Source organism: Medicago sativa, chromosome 8 (assembly GCF_051527215.1).
Source record: "Medicago sativa cultivar Bolivia chromosome 8, Bolivia_mono, whole genome shotgun sequence".
NCBI lineage: Eukaryota > Viridiplantae > Streptophyta > Magnoliopsida > Fabales > Fabaceae > Medicago > Medicago sativa.
This window is the reverse complement of record NC_140756.1, coordinates 78,565,204-78,585,749: the sequence shown is the minus strand read 5'-3', so window position 1 is coordinate 78,585,749 and position 20,546 is coordinate 78,565,204. Positions and strand designations below refer to the sequence as shown.

General features: G+C 33.3%; 2 protein-coding genes across 3 annotated transcripts; both read right to left on the bottom strand.

Moving 5' to 3' along the window:
* Positions 1-741: 741 nt before the first annotated feature.
* On the bottom strand, positions 742-11,209 carry LOC146901869 (ABC transporter A family member 7-like). The gene is made up of 18 exons (XM_085738003.1): positions 10,984-11,209; positions 10,554-10,884; positions 10,076-10,155; positions 9,800-9,947; positions 9,186-9,281; positions 8,986-9,110; positions 6,705-6,863; positions 6,244-6,406; positions 6,043-6,168; positions 5,865-5,948; positions 4,074-4,435; positions 3,610-3,810; positions 3,286-3,395; positions 3,102-3,186; positions 2,288-2,416; positions 2,073-2,178; positions 1,813-1,901; positions 742-1,265 (listed from the first exon to the last, which is right to left on the bottom strand). The coding sequence occupies exons 1-18, from the start codon at positions 11,047-11,049 to the stop codon at positions 966-968; spliced, it is 2,760 nt and encodes a 919-aa protein (XP_085594129.1). The 5' UTR covers positions 11,050-11,209; the 3' UTR covers positions 742-965.
* A 3,812-nt stretch (positions 11,210-15,021) lies between these two features.
* Positions 15,022-20,270, bottom strand: LOC146901868 (ABC transporter A family member 7-like). Of its 2 annotated transcripts, XM_085731790.1 has the most exons (10): positions 20,190-20,270; positions 20,020-20,103; positions 18,896-19,257; positions 18,425-18,625; positions 17,965-18,074; positions 17,783-17,867; positions 16,382-16,510; positions 16,182-16,287; positions 15,976-16,064; positions 15,022-15,472 (listed from the first exon to the last, which is right to left on the bottom strand). In XM_085731790.1, exons 1-10 carry the CDS (start codon positions 20,236-20,238, stop codon positions 15,173-15,175), a joined length of 1,515 nt encoding a protein of 504 aa, XP_085587916.1. In that variant the 5' UTR covers positions 20,239-20,270; the 3' UTR covers positions 15,022-15,172. The 2 variants fall into 2 exon arrangements, with proteins under 2 accessions (XP_085587916.1, XP_085587917.1); XM_085731791.1 differs by lacking the exons at positions 20,020-20,103; positions 20,190-20,270 and adding an exon at positions 19,475-19,614.
* Between the last annotated feature and the right edge of the window lie 276 nt (positions 20,271-20,546).

Here is a 20,546-nt window from a genome sequence, read left to right as displayed (position 1 = left end):
TTCAGTTGGCACAATATTTAACATTCTTATTTAGGACGTGCAGTTAAATGAGAATTTCTTCATTTAGCAGATAATAGTCAATTTTGGAGTTTTATTGTACCCAAAAATATTCACAAAACACTTAAAATTCCAAGTGGAAGCATCAGAAAGCTGACTTGCACATGGTCTTCATGTTCCACCAGAAAACAGTGAAGGGTGTTCTACTCTTCTTTGTGAAAGTAGCTAGTTTGTTACACGGATAATGAAATATAGCTAATAGAAAAAGCAGACTTGAATGGTTGTTATACTTGTTGTTTACGTAAGATGGATGAAGGTCTTGGTTTTAAAAGGCCTCAGCTGATGAGTAAAACTTTCCTCATCAAAATTCAATGAAACAATATCCATATGTTCTGACCTTCAACTTTTAGTGACTAATTTATCATTTACTAAAATTGTGGATTAAATTATCCGACCTATATGATTTTGAGGATTGGAATGTAAATTGCTTTAAGCTTTTTTTTCTTATTTGTTTGAAAGTGAGATGAGAAAGGAAAGATTTGAGGGAAAATGGAGGATGAATGAAGGACAATCCTCCATCTTTTTTTAATCATGCCAATCCTCCATCTTTAATTGAGATTTTTTTTTAATTTACTTCCCAATCTGAAAGAACTCAAAAGGAATTGGAGGGCTTAGAAGAATTTTGGAAGCCATTGAAAATTTCCCAACTTTTTTCCTCCTTCAAATTCTTAAACAAAGTATTAATTCAGCCAAAACCATATAATATTTCATGAATCAAGTATTAACATATTTCCCCTCAATCCTTAAAAAAAACATATTTCCCCCCGAAAAAAGTATTAACATATTTGTAGTGATCTAGAGGAAAATCACTCCAGTGTTTGTTAATCGGATTTGCAAATCCACATTTAATATTTTTCCTTTTGCGATAAAATACAGATATATTACTTAACCAAGCATAGTGAGTAAAATTATGACAAGGTATCAAATGCCTCGGCCTCGCGTGCTACCTTAATAAAGACATCCTCTAACGTGGTGTCAGCTAAACCCCATGCAAAAACAGTGAAGTTTCTTTTTGCAACTTCAACAGCTCGGAATACATTCGCTATTTTAACGTCCTTTTTTGGCAGCTCAAACTTCTGGGTGCCGGAGAGATGGTATATCCTGTTGGCATTTGGGGTGAGACGTTGTATCATGTTCTCGACATCCTTCTCGTGATCAGAAGATGTTGTTATTGTGAACACATATGTTCCTCCATATCTTCCTTTCAGCTATGACAAAACAACAGAAGAAGAGAAAAAAAAGTCAAACAATACAAAGTTTAAATTTTTGTTAAAAAAAAAATACATTTAAATTTGCACTTTCTATTTGGCAGTAAATTGAAAAAACAGTGAACGTGTATCTAATCAGCTTGGATTTTTTAAGTTGCATTCAAAATTGCATACATTAAACATATAATGACAAATAATGTCTTTTGCAATCTATATTTTTAAGTCCATACTAATATTACAGACCCTCTGCAGTTAACGATTCCTACACTCACAGTCAGCACGGCACAGTTTGATTTGGATTGATTGGCTCAAATTTTGAATGAGTATTTCAATTATTTCTAAACCTGATTTTTAAACTCAAAATTTCAGCTATCCAATCAAGATCTGACATTGCTGAGCTAATGAACGTGTGTTATACCTGTCTACGGGGAATCCGAATCAGTAAATTAAGAGTTTGGTTCAGTAAATTAACAGTTTGTATGCGAACCCATTCAACACTTTCATTTTGAAATACATTTTGATAAAGCGTATCAGTTTAACAATGTACCTCCTTTGGATTTCCTACGCACTGCAAGCTACCATCGACAAAAATTCCTAATCGATCACATAAGGCCTCTGCCTCTTCCATAGAATGTGCTGAAAACATAAAACACACATATATATATATCAATCTATATGTAGAGAGAAAAAGAAAGAGCGCATTCAAGTTGTTATGTAATAAATTATAAAACAAGCTAAAATATCTAAAGTATAAACTTGAAACAAAATATAGTGCGACAAAATCCATGAAAGAGTGTGTGAGATTACTGGTCAGAATGATTGCACGATCTTGTTTTGCAAGCCTGATAACATTCCATAGGCATTTCCTTGAAGCAGGGTCTAATCCAGTACTTGGTTCATCCATATAAACAACCTAAATTTGAATTGTCATTTACAAAATACGAAAACATGAATCTTCTTTTTTTATTAAAAAAAATGAAAATGAAAAAAATGATCAAATTGGGTTGAAAACAAAAACAAACTTTGGGGTCCCCAATCAATGAAATTGCAACACTAAGCCTCCTCTTCATCCCTCCACTGTATTTTCCAGCTTTTTTATCAGCAACCCCTCCATGGAAAAGGTTTAAATTTTTCAAAGATTCTTCTACTGCCTGTAACAGTAGAATGCAAGCTAAATAGTTACGATTTTCCCTTTCAAACAAATGGCAGCTAAAGAGGAAGTTGTTCAAAATACATCTTAACTGCAATCATCTTTTATCTTCACAGAATAATAAGCAATAAAAATTGCAGGAGAAACATGTTACTAAAGGACCTAAAATGTGTTTTGTCTTCTCCACATTTTTTTAAATACTTTATTCTGAATCACGCTGAGATGATTCATAGGTAATCATAAAAAACCCGTTCCTTAATTGGTTTATTATAAAATTACAGGGTCCTTGAACAAACCTGAACAATTTAATAGTTAGTAAGTAGACAATTGGCATGAAATACATACTGTTGTGGTAAAATATCACACAAGAGTTACGAAATACCAATTTCTAATTTCATTGCTCTAACTAACCTAAAACACATAATTAAACTTTGAAAAGTACAATATGTATAACTTTTTTTAAAAAATATAAAAAACTAAACTAGTCCACCGAAATTGGCACCGGGGAGAATCGAAGCTAAGACCTTGAGGAGGAGCACACATCAAGGACTCAAGTCAACCCATCAGGCCAACCCAAGTGGGTTACAATTTGTATAACTTAGCACTCCTAACATAATCAGACTCCCAACACAATGATAATAATCTTAATATTTCAAACAGTGAGATCTTGTGTGGAATGAACTTACTTGAGTCAAGACTGAACCTTTAAGATTTTTCAATCTGCCATAAAAAAGTAGGTGCTCTCTACCTGTCAAGCTTTCCCACAGCAAGCTATATAGTATCACGAGAAAAAAAAATTAGAAACTTCTTTCTAATTATACAAATTTGATTTCAGGAAAAACATAAACATTGGAGGAAATTTCAGCTTACTCGTGCTGTGGGCAGACTCCCATGCTAGTATATATTCCATCCATATGAGTTCTTATGTCCAAGCCTTCAACATATGCCGCACCAGATGTTGGCTTTGTGAGACCGATCATCTATAAACACACATAAGCTGATTAGATTTATAAATTAAGGAGGCAAACCATTCAAAGGATGAAACAAGATTTATTGAATTATAGTAGAATTTCGTAACATTCTAAAGTGAGTGTATCAGAGGTCCATATATGTATGGACCAAGAATCTTTTAGAATACATGTAATTTTACAAAAAAAATATGAATATATTAAACAAAATCAACATTTAACTGACCATACTAATGAAAGAAGTCTTTCCAGCACCATTAGGACCAAGCATACCAAAGCATTCCCCTCGAGGCACAGCAAGGAACAACTCTCTCACTGCAAATTTCCCTGGATTTCCATCCCTTCCTGGATAGAATTTTTTTAGGTCGTTGCAAACAATTGCATGATTAATGGTTTGTTCAAGAAGCAACTGCTCCACCTTCTCCCTCTGAAGACAAAAAGAATAAATCATTTAATACATTATGCATGTAAGTAAGTCACTTATGACAAACCAATTTGTTCATCTCCAATTCTGAATATGTTAAGAACTAGTGACAATTTATTACATAACTGATGCTCCAAAAAAGGAAAGTTATTTGGTTCTCAATTAGAATCTATACCTAGCTGTCCCAAGTTACTGATGCTTTGTAAATCATACTACTAACACTCCTCACTGAGGTAACACATTTATTCAATACACATAAAGCTCACCTCTTGGATGACATCTTCTTTCTCCAACTGTGCCAAAACTTTTGACCCCTGCCTTTGAATACTGGGCTTCTCGAATGATGGAGATTTTTTCTGAAATCTTTTCAAGAAGAAAAGAGGACTTTTTCCACTTCCTGTCGACAATACTTGATCGATGTAATAAGCAACAAAAAGCACTACTATCCACTCAACAAACATGATAATTAAGACCTCTTTCATGCCATTGGTGCTATCGTTCAGATCCTGCCACAGCATACCACCAGTCCCCGAATTACTAGCAATGGTGGCAGCAGACTGTGCAAATTCATATAACCCACGATATAAAGAAAACCCGGGATACAACTCCATACAAATGATCCATCCTCCTGCAGAAATAGCATAGAAAATCAACATGCTAGAAGGTTAGAAACTGTCATGTGATACATCTAAAAATGACTGATATGAAATCTATGTAAAAAAAACTCCTAATCATTGTCATCAAAGCATTCCACTTTTTCTTTTTTCAATTCATAGATAATCAAATTATTTCTGAATTATTCAGAGATACACTACACAACCTTAATTCCAACTTTTTGTATCTATTCAGAAAGAACTTTCTTGTCTGGTGGTAGAATATGTTACTAGGAAAAGGGGGGAGGTACAAGGAAGCAAAGAAACAAAAAATCATGAAATAAATGGTTTATATCTTCAATGGTATTTTAGTACATTTCTGAAACTTTCTTAGCTCAGCGCCTTTGCTTTCTTTATCTCAGCATTGATTTTTCCATTCAGTCCCTTCTACTATTCTTGCTAATGGCTTAAGTACAGAAGATTCAATATCTTTTGGTGTTTCTGAATCTTACGTGTGCTGCTCATCTGCTGTTTCTATTTACTTGCTGATACGGGATCATCATTCTTAGAATTTGGGCTTAAGATCGAACTCAACCCGATTAAACCAGCTTGTAAGGCGATGACTACTTAAACCTTATAAGCATTACATATGTCATATCTCTAATTGATGTGGACTCTCAACACTCAGGACTGATCATCTAGTTTTGTATTATAAAAAGAAAAAGCAGCATGTGGAGACCCTAAAAAAATCACGAGTTCCCATCAGAGTGTTTGGATAAACAGCTTATTTGCAGCTTATAGCACAAGCACTTATCATGATAAGTGCTTATGCATGAGCTATTTTTATAGAAAAAGGTAAAATAACATTAAATTGTTTTTATAAGATAAATTGTAGAACTTATGCAAATAAGTTGAAAAAAGCTTATGAAAATCGTCATAATTTCTTTACACAATTTCTCCCAAACAATCTCACAAAACTTTTGCCAGTAGACAAGCTCAAATATGTCAATCCAAACAGGTCCATGCTAGCATTTGGCAATGGAAAACAGGCAATAATATTCTAGTTGCTAGAGTATCACTACGTGGCTGCGTTGAAAATTTTGGAAGTAATTTTATATGGCTTATGTGAAGATTATTGTTCTATGAATTTATTGAAGAGATAGGACACAAGGAAAGAATCCCCCATTTAATTTATTGAGGACTTCGTACCATGTTTTGAAATCGTACAATGGACACAGACAACATCTGTGAATCAGGGGGAGTGCTAGTTGTCAAAGTTCTATGTTTTGACAGGTCGGTGTTCTTTGCTTTAAATTTAAAGGTTTACTTGTAACAAATTTAAGCTCAATGGAAAGTATTGGTCAATATAAGGTTTATTAGTTGCGAACTTTGATTTGAACTAAAAAAAGCTAGTGCTTGGCTTAAATAATAGTATATGTTGATGCATTCAGTCAAATAACTTACTTGGAAATGATGTAGCTTCAACAAAATTTTGGAAAAGAAAGCAGGCTAATAGCCCGGTTCCAAAGACGACTAAATATGCGGTTACTGCAAATATCAAAAACACAAGTCAGTAATGAGATCTGAGAAAAGAAAATACTAATACACCCATTATTATGAACAACTTCAAGTAGAAACAAACCTGTAGCGGTCTTAACATTTGAAAAAAAGGAAGACAGCAGAAATGCGGTTGAAATTTGTAAGTTTACATAGATGAAATAAAACACGAATTGGATGCTGTAGTCATTCAAGGTGAAGAATTTTAATCCTGAAAAAGAAATCAGCAGCATTAGACAGAACGAGAAAATGCCAAGAACATAGAATGAAATGGTTATATTCTTACCTAAGACTGAGCCGAATATCACGAAACACAATATGTAGATCACAGATAAGGCAAGAAAATATCCATATGAAATCAACCAATATGGCCCGTCACCAAGACCATGCATTTTGATCATGATTCTTAATTTTTGTTGCTTCTCATAAACCAGTGATGTCAGAATAACCTACATAAAATGCATATATAGAGTTCACTCGTGTTGAAGAGATAAATATACTAAAACATTTATTCTGTTGTGTTTGATTATTGGATGTTAGATACAATTGTTGAAATTGAATACTAGTCATGTATTGTTCCATGAGCAGAAAATCCAAATTGAATTGAAAGTTTACTTTCATCATGGCTGCAGACATATAAAGGTGATTTATGGACAGCAAGAATATCAGAGCTATTTGAAAACTCAAAATTGGTCATTAGCTACTTATTTCTTGCTGATATATTTGTTCAGATATTTCTGCACTTACCGGAAAAAGTTGCAGGACGACCCAAGTAAAGAACAGACCGCCCAGGAGAGAAGCTAACTCAATTCTAAATACGGTCTCAGGTTTTGGCATTTCCTTTACAAACTCAAATAATATTTTGGTACCGGGTCCACGCAGAAACTGCAAGTAGGCATTTGATATCTGTATGCAGAATGATGCTAGATATAAGTCACTTTTATCTTCCAGATTCAGAATATATTCTTATAATAAAAAGTGGGAAAATGTATACAAGGGGGGACTATCATTATGTTAGGTAAGTAAAATTTAGTGATGCAATTAGTGTTAAAATTTGCAATATAGTAACTCAATGCTGCATCTACATCATGATCATGGTTTCACTAACTTTTTCCATTGGAAGTTGTAATAACTGAAGAAGTTTTTTTGCCAGTCCAAATCTATTCCTATACTAATGAATCAAGTACTACATATTTTGGCTTAATGTTTATATAACAAAAACAACAAACAAGCCTTATTCCTCTAAGTGGAGTCGGCTACAAGAATTAAACAACGCCATAATGCTCCATCATATACCATATTTCAATCCAAGTCATATCTCTAGATCTTTCTTAATAGTTTCCCTTCTAGTTTTTCAAGGTCTTCCTCTGCCTCTAGTGTTTTGACTACGCTCCATCCTACTACAAAATCTACAGCTCTTCTCTATACATGCGCAAACCACCTAAGCTTGGTTTCCACCATCTTTTCTATAGATGTTACTTTTCACTCTAATGTAACCATTTCTAATCTTATTCCATCTAGTCTTACCACACATCCAACGCAACATCCTCATTTCTGCTACGCTTAATTTATTTTCGCCTTGGTTCTTCACAGCCCAACACTCAGTCCCGTACAACATCCCCAGTCTTACTATTGTCCAATAAAAATTTCCTTTCAACTCGATAGGGAATTTCATATCACATAAAACACTTGAGACCCTCTTCCGTTTCAACCAACCAACTTGAATCTGGAAAAAAGTATACATACCGGTGCTAGCTCTTGGATGTGTTCTGCAAGTACATCCAAACTAAAGTAAAAAATAAGGGCTTAGGATTGACCCTTGGTGCAATCTTGTTGTTATGATAAAATCGTCGGTGGCCCTACACTGCATCCTTACAATAGTCGATGTCCTCTCATACATATCTTAGATAGCTCGAATATAGACTGTTGTGAATTCGGACTCAAAATCACACCAATACAAACTATGATGTGTGGAGCAAAGGAAAGTAGCAACCAATATCAAAGTAAACACAAGCAATAACAACAATAACAGCACCTAGATCTAATCTAGGAATCAAAGTGAAAAGCTCAAAACCACAAGCATATGAAAGCAAGAAAGAAAACAACAAACACACCAAGAGATGATTACCCAGTTCGGTCCTAACTTGACCTACTCTGGGGGAGAGATTGATCTCTCCAATCCACTATCAATGAGCTCTTACAAAGAGATACAAATGGGTTACAAGAAATTAGCTTCAACAAGCTCACAAAGAACAACCCTAATTTCTACCCATTTTCCCAATCTCACCAATGAACAAGACACTCAATGATTTTCACTCACCAAGGTGTTTACAATGTTTCCCAACCCAAGAGAACCTCACTACAAAGACACTCAACCCTAAAGTTCCCTCCTTTGCAGTCCCAAGTTTCTCTCTCTTCAAGCTCTCCTTCAAAATCTGCAAAGAACACTTAAATAGTACTCAGCAACCGTCAAAATCGTGTCACGTTTTCCCAAATCGTGACACGTTTGGTGCGTACGACCCAAGGTACAACCAACCTTATCCTCAAAACTTGCCCAGCAAGCCGAAAATCGTGTCACGTTTTCCCAAAATCGTGTCACGATTGGACACCCTGCAAAACATGCTCACGGCATTGCAAAAATCGTGACACGCTTCACAAATCGTGTCACGATTCCAAGTTTTCCCAACTTCACAATTTTGAAGCCAATTACAACATAGACATTCCTAACCCCTTTCTTCTATAAGGCTTTCCACAAAATCTGTCTAGGCACTCTATCGTATGCCTCCTCCAAATCAATGAAAACCCCTTTTTAATGTTTATATAAAAGTGTAAAATTGATAGATCCGTAGCACAGGCTACCAAGTTGCATGTTTTTTTAAGTTGAGGTTGAGTTTTGCTTCTGTTTTCATAGGCTAAGGTTGAGTGTTCTGTTTCCTCATTAATCCCTAATGTATGTATACAATATTAGGGATTTTGGATAACAGAAGCAAGCAGGATGCAACAATTAAAATAGGTTTTAGATATATACCAGATTTACAGAACGAGGAATCCGCAACAATGTAGCTGGACGAGAATGTATGCCACGACTGAAGACTGACTTGTACCATACAGTGATATCGAATCCATCCTCATTTGAACTTAGAAAATCAAAAGCTGTCAAAACAATATATAAAAACTGAGTATTACCTTCCACACATTATGTATATTGAAACATAATGATAAAAGTACCTGAAGCGATCTCATTGGTCTGTCCTTTATATAACTCATTGTTGATATCAGAAGAACTGTTACGCCAAAGATTTATACCTTGACCACATCTGATTTCTACATCAAATGGAATTAAATTCAATCATCAACAATTGCAAAACTCCAAATTTTATATAGCATTCTACTCTCCATCATTCGTAAATATATTGAAACAATCTTTTACAGTGTGAGCCTTTATTGGCCACAATTGTCTATAAGTTATTATCACTGCACAAGTGTGTGTACTTAAAAATTTATGAGAAAGTTTGAACATTAATTTTTTATATGCTCCTTTTTTATGATATCCAAGCTGTTCAAGACACAAAGGAAGACTTAGGTTCAATTCAAAAACAACAAGAATAAAATATCAAACAAAAATTGATTGCATGCGTCCTATCTCAATGTTATTGTTAATGCATACATATATATGATATATCATTTATAACGAGCAATTGTAATTGTGCAGCCATAAGGACATATATCCATATAACACATCTAGTCCTGTGTCTACATGGCTCATGGCATCATACAGAAACACATGTTGATTCAATTTCATTTCTGTTATCATTCATAGACATTACAAGGATGTTCCGTACCTTGTTGTGAAGTAATGCCTGCCATCTGGTAAGGAAATGAGAATCCAGAGTTGTTCTTTGGGCACTGAGATTGTAGATAAAAAATGGGAAGACCCGACATAAAAGCTGGTTCAAGAAAATTGTTGTCCTCAGGATATGATTGAGATCCCTATATTATTTTCACAGTTGCACCAACAACAACATAATTCACAAAAATAAGTAGACTAATAAATAAAATTTAAATTCTAGACAGACAAATAAATACTTCTGAGTTGTAAAATAAAAATAAAAACTCACCAGCACATTTGATGCCAAACTACCCATGATATCAGAGTAATCCACAGTAGGGGCACTTGGGAACATATTGTCAGTCACACCTATGCAAAGAAAAAATAAGTAAATATGAGGCAAACAAACAAGGCAAAGTGCATGTTAGGTTTCAGTTATACAATAGGCAAAATTTGATTTGGTATTGAGATAGATTCACCGGCATCACAATCACAATTTTTACCACATCGGCCATGTTTTACAAACAAAAACTTCCTCGGGCTAACCACAGCCTCTATTTAATATCATGTGTCATCAAAATTACTTTTTCCTCGATTTGAGAATATTGATTAAATCATTGTAGCACCGACACTTCTGATTGAATGTGTGTTCGGATTATTATCAGTGTCAACGTGTTTGGTGTCCGTGTCAGTGCTTCATAGATTACAAATTAACATCAACTTAGAACTAAACACACAATAAGCAACAAAAAAAACATGTTACATACTCTGTGCAAAGGAGTGATTGTCGGCGGTGAAAAGCATATTAAAACGACAGGAAGCATTTTCCTTGCACAACACAGTAGGAAGTTGCAAGAGAGGAGGCCATTCAGGTGGATGAGGAACAGGACATGTTAGAATTTGATTCTGATCAGAATACTGGACCCCACAAACCTTCTCTGAATTGTTACATGTTTTTCTTTTGTTAGGACATGCACAACCACATTTAAAATCCGGTGTATCCAATAGAGAGTCTATTAAATGTTGAAGGACAACAAGCAAAACACATAGTATCAACGGTAACAGAATCAACCGAATATTTGTCTTCACGTTCCGTTTCTGTGCAACAAAATAAAACGTGCCATGCATTGAGTATACTAAGGTGAATAATTAAAATTTAATTATAATAATAATGATGAATAATGGATTGTGATATACCTGGAAGGTTAAATTCTTTCTGAGAAGAGCGTTTGCTTGAGTACAAAAGCTGGAAGAATTTGACATGTTTGAGTGTGCGTGAAAGCTAATGCAAATAATGCAAACTTGGTTTTCTCAGCCAACTCAAACACTATTAACGTTATATGTATGTATACGAGAGTGGGAGATTAGGACTTTAACCTTGTTACCGTCAAAATAATAAAAAATAGAAATTCATTATTGTGGTAGGACGGAGAAGATAGTAGGGTATTAAATATTTTGACTCAAATCATAATTATTAATAAATTTGTATATACTTTTGGGAAAAAAAATAAATTTGAATATACTAAAATTGCATATACTATCTTTTTGGTAGTGTGAATTTGTACGCAATTGTATTAATTAATAATTTTTCGAGCTCGATAGGATTGCAATGGTGCGATGAAGAAAAGGCTTCATGATTTTCTCGAATCTATATGGAAAACAAATATTTTAGGATTGTAATTACGAACAATACTTATATGAACATTTGATTTTAATTTTAATTAAAATCATAGGTATATATATTTCTCACTTTCAACTTGTGACAAACCATATTTATTTTTGTTAATGACACCAACAATAAAACATGTATAATATAAATTCTTATCTTTTAGTAACACCGACAATATAACATTCATAAGTATAATGAAAATTAGAAATGTCATGTATATATATATACACACACTCCACTAGTCACTTCTAATAACATGTATCATTATTCTTTAAAAGAAAAGGGTTAATTAAGTTTTTAGTCCCTATAAATAATCACAGTTTTGTTTTTAGTCCCTGCAAAATAAAATCACATTTTTTTAGTCTCTGTGACATTTTCCTTAAGCATTTTAGGGACCAAATGGAAATTTTTTGCATGGACTAAAAATGTTGATGGAAAAATTTTATAGGAACTAAAAATGCTGATGAAAAATTTTATAGGGACTAAAAAGTGTGATTTTTATTTTGTAAGGACTAAAAACAAAATTCTGAATATTTATAGGGACCATTTACTTAATTAACCCAAAAGAAAATAACATTATTCATTAAATTGCAAAAATACACGATGCTTCAACACTAAGAAAACATTAATAGTTTTGTGAAAAAAAGAAAATCATTAATGGTGGTGAGTCAACAACATTGTTAAAAAAATATAACATGGTACTACAAGAAAAATATAATCAGTTCCACCAAAGAATGAATTTTTTTTAGAAAACTCGAATTTGATTATTGGATAAAAAAATTACCACGTCAAATTTTTAATCATACTTTACTTATTTTGCAGTCAAACTTCAAATTAATACACTCTAGAAACAAAAGGGTAAGCACCGAATAAATAAAGGGAATATTAACTTGTGTCCTAAATTAAATGTAGAAATATTTTGGTACAATCCCAATATTGAATTAATTTTTAAACTAATGGTAAAAAATTAAATCATTAAGAAAAGTTTCATTTTTCCTCAAAATTCATTTTTTTCCTCATTGTGATTCGGTTGACGAAACAAAATTGGAACTTTTTCTATGGGTCAAACAAAATTGGTAATTGTTCGTCAATAAAATGGTAATGGTATAAAGTGATTCATAATTTTTTTTTTTGGTACAAGTTTTTAAGGTAAGTGGTAGACAGTTGTTATTAAATACTATGTATATTTAAATCTTATTTTTTAGTCAAAGTAATATAATGGTTAGAATTTTAGGTAAATAAGTGGATGATCGGAAGAATAATATGATTACTATTTGTTTTCTACAAAAAAAAAACTATTTAACAAAATTTAGCAATATATTGTCACTTTATTTAATTTTAAATCATTAAAAAAATTAATAATGAATCGGTCTAAATATTTATAAGGGATTTGGTCCCAAGGGGACTAGGAGTCATGAGTTGAACATGCATTGACTCTTTGCATATGGAGAATTTGTGGATCTCTGAACTATTTAAAAAATTCTAAACAGGTATCTAAACTGAAAAAAAAATATATATATATATAGATAGGTCCTTAAACTATTTTATTTTTCAATTAAGTTCTTTTTTTAAACAATTAAAAAATTCTAAACAGGTATCTAAACTGAAAAAAAAATATATATATATAGATAGGTCCTTAAACTATTTTATTTTTCAATTAAGTTCTTTTTTTAAACAATTATTAGCCAAACGGTAGGTCAATGTTAATGTGACATATTACATATCGCACATATTTTGTGTGCATATACACACACGCACACATCAAATTCACCTAATATTCACGTCATCATTTTATTTGTTATTTACTACACTAATGGCACATCAAAGAGAAAAAAGCTCAAGTCCCTAATTTTCTTTATATTTATGAGGTGTCATGTTAGCTCATTTGTAAGAGTTGATATTGTCACATCAAAGAGAAAAAAGCTCAAATCCCATATAGACAATGGTAAAATGTGCACAAATAATGAAATAAATCCTTTGGAGCTTAGTTTGGTTGGTAAGGATATTGCATATTATATGTAGGGGCCGAGTTTAAACCCTGAACACCTCACTTCTCCACATTTAAAATTCATGAGTTCTATTCACTAGACTACTTGACAAAAAAAGAGCACAAATAACAATTTAATTAATTAATAACTTTTCCTTCTCCCCTATTATTGTTTTAAAAAGAAAAAGAAAAAGTTGATATAAGGTGTTTGACTCACGTATGAATTTCGAAAAAGAAAAAGTTGATATAAGGTGTTTTAATAAGGTGTTTGAGCAGTAGGTTATGATGTTTGATGTGATCGGTTTACATTAACACTTTTAGTTTTTTTTTTTTTTTTGAGCAAATTAACACTTTTAGTTAATTGGTTCACCAATGGTGAGTTAGAGATGATATGCCAATTAAATGAAAGAAGCATATCGAAAAAATCTTTGATGATACAACTCTCAACTATACCAAAAAAAGCTTTGCATCAGATGATACTTACCTATGGAAAATTTTCCTTCAATATTTCTGATAAAGACGAACAAATGATTGTATCAAAATGAAAATGGTTTCTCATTAAGTCAGTCACAATTAGGGATGGCAAAAAAATCCTTATATTTCAACTAATGAATATTTATGGATAAAATAAATTGATATTTCAACTATTCGTTATTTCTTGTCAAAAAAAACTATTCGTTATTTAAAAGATATGAATGTAGATTTAATGGAATATGTACCCGCAGATATATGTATCCGCTATTAAACTAAGTAAATTACATAAATAATCTTACTTCCCTTTCAACTTCAATAAAAAAAAAACTTAAAACTTACAATAATATTATTACATGACACTTCAATTCTCCTCTAAAACAAATTAATAATATTACCCTTTATTTATGTTTTTTGAATCAAGAATTTTTGTTTTTGTTAAATGTGTTTTTTTTTATAAATGAAATGTATTGATCTTATTATGTATGGATATTGTTATTGTAATGTATGAATATTATTATATTTTGGTGAAAAGAAGTAAATGAATGTGATGAATTTTGTTATTAAATTTTAGATAATTATAAAAAAAAAATACAAAAATCATATATCTATATATACTCGTGGATATCTCAAAATTTGTGGATAACCCACTTAACAGATATCCGCGCGGATATGGAGGCGGCACGGATATCATTTTTATCCAATAGGACAGACACATGTATCATACTATCGACCCGTGGATATTCATTTACATCTCTAGTCTCATTATGTAGAACACCACCTTATGATGCTAGTACTTGTTTAATTTAAAGAAAAATAGTGAAACCTGTGTCTCTCAATCTAAATATGCAAAGATAATTGGCAGTATTATGTATATTACAATTGTACTAAGCCGATATTTCATATGTTGTACGTAGATATACTCGTAATGAGACTGTAATAGAAGAATTTTGGGATGCAAAATGGGTCTTAGACAATGATGAAAAAAGTTTCACTAGCGGGGACTTCAGGTAGCACTTTGGTGCCATTAATGGCACCGTGCCATTAAATCTGGGTCATTAATGGCACCAAGATAGATGTGTTGTGTGGCCCAGATGCAATGACAATGTGTTTGTGTGGCCCAGATTTAATGGCACGGTGCCATTAATGGCACCAAAGTGCTACCCGTTAACTTCAGGACTGGAAGTCAGCAAAGCAAACATGTATAGTCGGGTCTATGATGGAATCAGAATTTATAACTCTTGCATAGTGAGTACAAACTATGACAAGGTATCAAATGCTTGAGCCTCGCGTGCTACCTTAATGAAGACATCTTCTAATGTGGTGTCAGATAAACCCCATGCGAAAACAGTGAAGTTTCTTTTTGCAACTTCAACAGCTCGGAATACATTCGCCATTTTAATTTCTTCTTTTGGCAGCTCAAATTTCTGAGTACCGGATAGATGGTATATCTTGTTGGCATTTGGGGTGATCCGTTGTACCATGTTCTCGACATCCTTTTCGTGATCGGAAGATGTTGTCATTGTGAACACATATGTTCCTCCATATCTGCCTTTCAGCTATGACAAAACAACAGAAGTAGAAAAAAATGACAAACAATACATGGTTTACATTTTTGTTAAAAAAATCATGTTTTAGATTCGCACTTTCTATTTGGAGTAATTTGAAAAAATTATGAAGTGTATGTGCTCAGCTTGGATTTTGAGTTACATTCAAACTTGATTTATTTTTAAACCCTTACTAATAGCAAATCCCCTGCAGTTAAGGATTTCTACACTTACCCAGTCAACACGACACGGTTTCATCTGGATCAATTGGCTCAAAATTTGAGTGAGCATTTTAATTATTTTCAAACCTGATTTCTAATCTCAAAATCTGAATCATCCAATCAAGATGAAAAAGTGTTGAGCTGATGAATGTGTGTTATACCTTACTAGAGCGAATCGGAATCAGTAAAATAATGGTTTGGTTGCGTAAATTAACACTTTATATGCAATGAAAGCCATTTAACATTTTCATTTTGAAATACATTTCCATAAAGTATATCACTTGAGGAACGTACCTCCTTTGGATATCCTACGCACTGCAAGCTACCATCTACGAAAATTCCTAACCGATCACATAAAGCATCTGCCTCTTCCATAGAATGTGCTGAAATCATAGAACCAAGATTTATGAATCAAATATAAAACAGGCTAATATATCTAAAGCAAAAATTAGAAACAGAATATAGTGCTACAAAATCCATGAAAGAGTGTGTGAGGTTACTGGTCAGAATGATTGCACGATCCTGTTTTGCAAGCTTGATAACATTCCATAGGCATTTCCTTGAAGCAGGGTCTAATCCTGTACTTGGCTCATCCATATAAACAACCTGAATTTGAATTGGCATTTACAAGATAAGAAAACTTGAATCTTCTTTTTTATTAAAAAAAAATGAACAAATTGAGTTGAAAACAAAAACAAACTTTGGGGTCGCCAATCAATGAGATTGCAACACTAAGCCTCCTCTTCATCCCTCCACTGTATTTTCCACATTGTTTATCAGCAACCCCTCCATGGAAAAGGTTTAAACTCTTCAAAGATTCTTCTACTGCCTGTAACAATAGAATGGTACCTAAATAGTTACAATTTCCCTGCCAATTAAATTTTATAGATCCATACTCTTCGCAGAAAAATAAGTAATAAAAATTGGTTTAGAAACATCATGTTGAAGACTTAAAGCACCTAAAATGTATTTTGTCTTTTCAGCAATTTTTAAATACTTTTTCTGAATAAAACTAAGGTGTTTCATTGGTAATCATATAAATCTTGTTCCTTAATTGGTTTATTATAAACTTCTTGATTACTTGAACAAAACCAAACAATGTAGTAATAGTTAGCAAGATTTTAAATAACGGTAACGGTTGCGGTCACGGTCGCGTTAAGGTTTTCACGGTTTCGGACTGTCACGGACGTTGCGTACATATTGCGGTCGTCGCGGTGTGAATTAATCACATTGTTGCACAAAACCACAAATCTTGTTAAAAGTCAATAAGTTAGTGACATTCATTAGTTTGGGATTCCCTCGCCTAACCCAACTACACCCAATTCCTCTCACCTCACCTTCTTCTTTCTAGGTTCTTCTTCTTTCTCACTTCTTTCTCACAAAACAGAAGCAAGCAGCCACATATTGACACAAATGAATATTTTATCTGTAAGGTCCAAACTCTCATACACCGATTCCACACAAAGACACAATCAACTCAACTTAAAGTCCCATTTTTTCCCCTCTAAAATCTCGTCTCATCTATGATACAAATTTACAGAACAACACCCAAATTAAGAGAGTGAAATTAGTTAGAGGAGGCCATGAAGATTGAAGAGGAGGCAATGAAAATTGAATAATGAAGCTAAAGAAAAGAAACAGATGAAGTTTTTGCATCTGTAACTATGTTTCGCGGTTGTAACGGTGGGTTTCGCGGCTGTAACGGCGAGTTTTGCGGTCGTAACGGTGTTTCGAGGCTGTAACGGTGTTACGTAATGGCGTTTCAGTGTGATTTTTCTTCTCAGCGTTAAAACGGCAAATAACGGTAACGGTGATGGCCTATACCGTTTTGTAACGGCCGATATCGCGGTAACGGTCCTGTATTTAAAACCTTGATAGTTAGTAGACAAAACTAATATGAAATACATACAGTTGTGTTAAAGTAACGCACAAATTATGAAATATCGCACAAGAATCATAAAATACCAACTAAGCTAAAACACCTGTTTATACTTTGAAAAGTACAGTTTGTATAACTTATTTCTTAACAGTCCTAACATAAACAGACTCCTACCACAATGATAATATTCTAAATATTTCAAATAGTAATAATTCAACTTACATGAGTCAAAACTGAACCTGTAAGATTCTTTAGTCTGCCATAAAAAAGTAGGTGTTCTCTACCTGTCAAGCTTTCCCACAGCAAACTACAATATCATGAGGAAAAGATTTAGAAACTTCTTTCGATTGATACAAAATTTGATTTCAGCATGAACATAAACATTGGAGGAAATTTCAGCTTACTCATGCTGTGGGCATACTCCCATGCTAGTATATATTCTATCCATATGAGTTCTAATGTCCAGGCCTTGAACATATGCCGCACCAGATGTTGGCTTTGTCAGACCAGTCATCTATAAGCACACATAAGCTTATTAGATTTATAAATTAAGGAGAAACTATTCAAATGAAGAAAAATGAATTCATTGAGTTATAGTAGAATTTCTTATGATGTTGAAGCGAGCGTATCATAGCCAGGGGTCCATACATCCTAATATGTATTGACAAGCATACCAAAGTGTTCCCCTCGAGGAACAGCAAAAAACAATTCAAAAAATATATAGTAACAATTCTGTCAAAAAATATTCGAAGTCCTCCCCTCAATTAATACATCTATTAGGACAAAATATGATTCGTTGAGTTATAGTAGAAAATATGTAATTTTACACACACAAAAAATTAACAAAATCAACTTTTAACTTACCATACTAATAAAAGAAGTCTTCCCAGCACCATTAGGACCAAGCATACCAAAGCATTCCCCTCGAGGCACCGCAAGGAACAATTCTTTCACTGCAAATTTTCCTGGATTCCCATCCCTTCCTGGATAGAATTTCTTTAGGTCGTCACAAACAATCGCATGATCATTCGTTGGTTCAAGAAGCAATTGCTCCACCTTCTCCCTCTTAAGACAAATAGAAAAAGGAAAAAAAAACATTTAATACATTATGCATGTAGGTAAGCCACATGTGGCAAACCAATTCATTTATCTCCAAAGCTGAATATGTAACGTACTAGTACTTAATCTGTCAAAAAAAAAAAACGTACTAGTACTTAAAGTTGAAAATCCACTATAATACCTTGGTGTTGATACTTATATAATACAAAACTGATTTTGCAAAAGCAAAATATTGTGACTGAGGTGATACATTTATTCAATACACATAAATCTCACCTCTTGGATGACATCTTCTTTCTCCATCTGAGCCAAAACTTCTGACCCCTGCCTTTGAATACCGAGCTTCTTCAATGATGTTAGAGGTTTTTTCTGAAATCCTTTCAAGAAGAAAAGAGGACTTTTTCCACTTCCTGTCGACAATACTTGATCGATGTAATAAGCAACAAAAAGCACTACGACCCACTCAGCAGACATGATAATTAAGACCTCTTTCATGCCATTGGCGCTATCGCTCAGATCCTCCCACCTCATACCATTAGTCCCCGAATTACTTCCATTTGTAGCAGACTCTGCAAACTCATATAACCCACGATATAAAGCAAACCCGGGATATAACTCCATACAAATGATCCATTCTCCTGCAGAAATAGCGCAGGAAGTCAACACGTTAGAAGGTAAGAAGCTGACTAAGAGGCATGTGATACATATAAAGATGCTGATATGAGGTCTATGTAGATAAAATAAAACTTCTAATCATTTTTATCATATCATTCCATTTTTTACAGTTTGTAAGGAATCAAATAATTTCTGATTTGTAAATAAAAATTGATAAGCTATACAAGCTTAATTGCCAACTTTGTATTATAAGCACAGAACATTCAAGATATTTTGGTGTTTTTGAATCTTCATAGTGCTGGTCATCCTCTTTCTCTATTTCCTTGTCCATTATAGGGAGCTGCTCATCCTCTTTTTTCTATTGCCTTACCCATGTAAGGCGAGGACTACTTAAAAATCTTATCTCTAATTAATGCGAACTCTCAAGAGTCAAGACACCTTAAACGCTCAAGAATAGACAACTAGAAAGTAGTTTAAAACATGTATCTCAAACAAACATGTTTGAAATGAGACTTGAGGACCGTTGTTCTATCTAGATTTCCTTCTTTTCTATTAAAGGAGAGGAGTCCCATTTAATTTATTGAGAGTCCCAGTCAGTCGTATTTTGGGATCGTACCAACTACCAAGAGAAGCAAGGACCAACAAACCAAGGACATTGACAGCATCTGTACCAAGATTAAGCTCAATGGAAAGTTTATTAGTTGGGGGTTTCTATTTGAACTAGAAAATGCTAGTGCTTGGCTTAATTAATAGTGTATGCATGTGCATTCACTCATATAACTTACTAGCAAATGATGAAACTTGAATAAAATGTTGGAAAAACTGGGAACCTAATAGCCCGGTTCCAAAGACGCCTATATATGACGATACTGAAAATATAAAAAGACAAGTCAGTAATGAGAAAAGAAAATACCAATACACCCATTATTATGAACAGCTTGAGGTGGCAACATACCTGTGGCAGTCTTAACATTTGAATAAAAGGAAGACAACAGAAATGCCATTGAAATTTGCAAGTTTATATAGATGAAGTAAAACAGGATAATGAAATATAGCTAATAGAAAAAGCAGACTTGAATGGTTGTTATACTTGTTGTTTACGTAAGATGGATGAAGGTCTTGGTTTTAAAAGGCCTCAGCTGATGAGTAAAACTTTCCTCATCAAAATTCAATGAAACAATATCCATATGTTCTGACCTTCAACTTTTAGTGACTAATTTATCATTTACTAAAATTGTGGATTAAATTATCCGACCTATATGATTTTGAGGATTGGAATGTAAATTGCTTTAAGCTTTTTTTTCTTATTTGT

Bases quoted from the DNA above. Each gene is read 5' to 3' on its own strand.
- LOC146901869 (XM_085738003.1), bottom strand. From the start codon at position 11,049: ATGTCAAATTCTTCCAGCTTTTGTACTCAAGCAAACGCTCTTCTCAGA. The intron at 10,156-10,553 runs GTATGTAACATG...TTCTTTGCATAG, and splicing joins CAATCACTCCTTTGCACAGA to GTGTGACTGACAATATGTTC. The intron at 6,864-8,985 runs GTATATATCTAA...TTCTGCATACAG, and splicing joins TTCCTCGTTCTGTAAATCTG to ATATCAAATGCCTACTTGCA.
- LOC146901868 (XM_085731790.1), bottom strand. From the start codon at position 20,238: ATGGCATTTCTGTTGTCTTCCTTTTATTCAAATGTTAAGACTGCCACA. The intron at 16,511-17,782 runs GTAAGTTGAATT...CTATTGTTACAG, and splicing joins CAGGTTCAGTTTTGACTCAT to GCAGTAGAAGAATCTTTGAA. The intron at 16,065-16,181 runs GTAACCTCACAC...CTATGATTTCAG, and splicing joins TCGTGCAATCATTCTGACCA to CACATTCTATGGAAGAGGCA.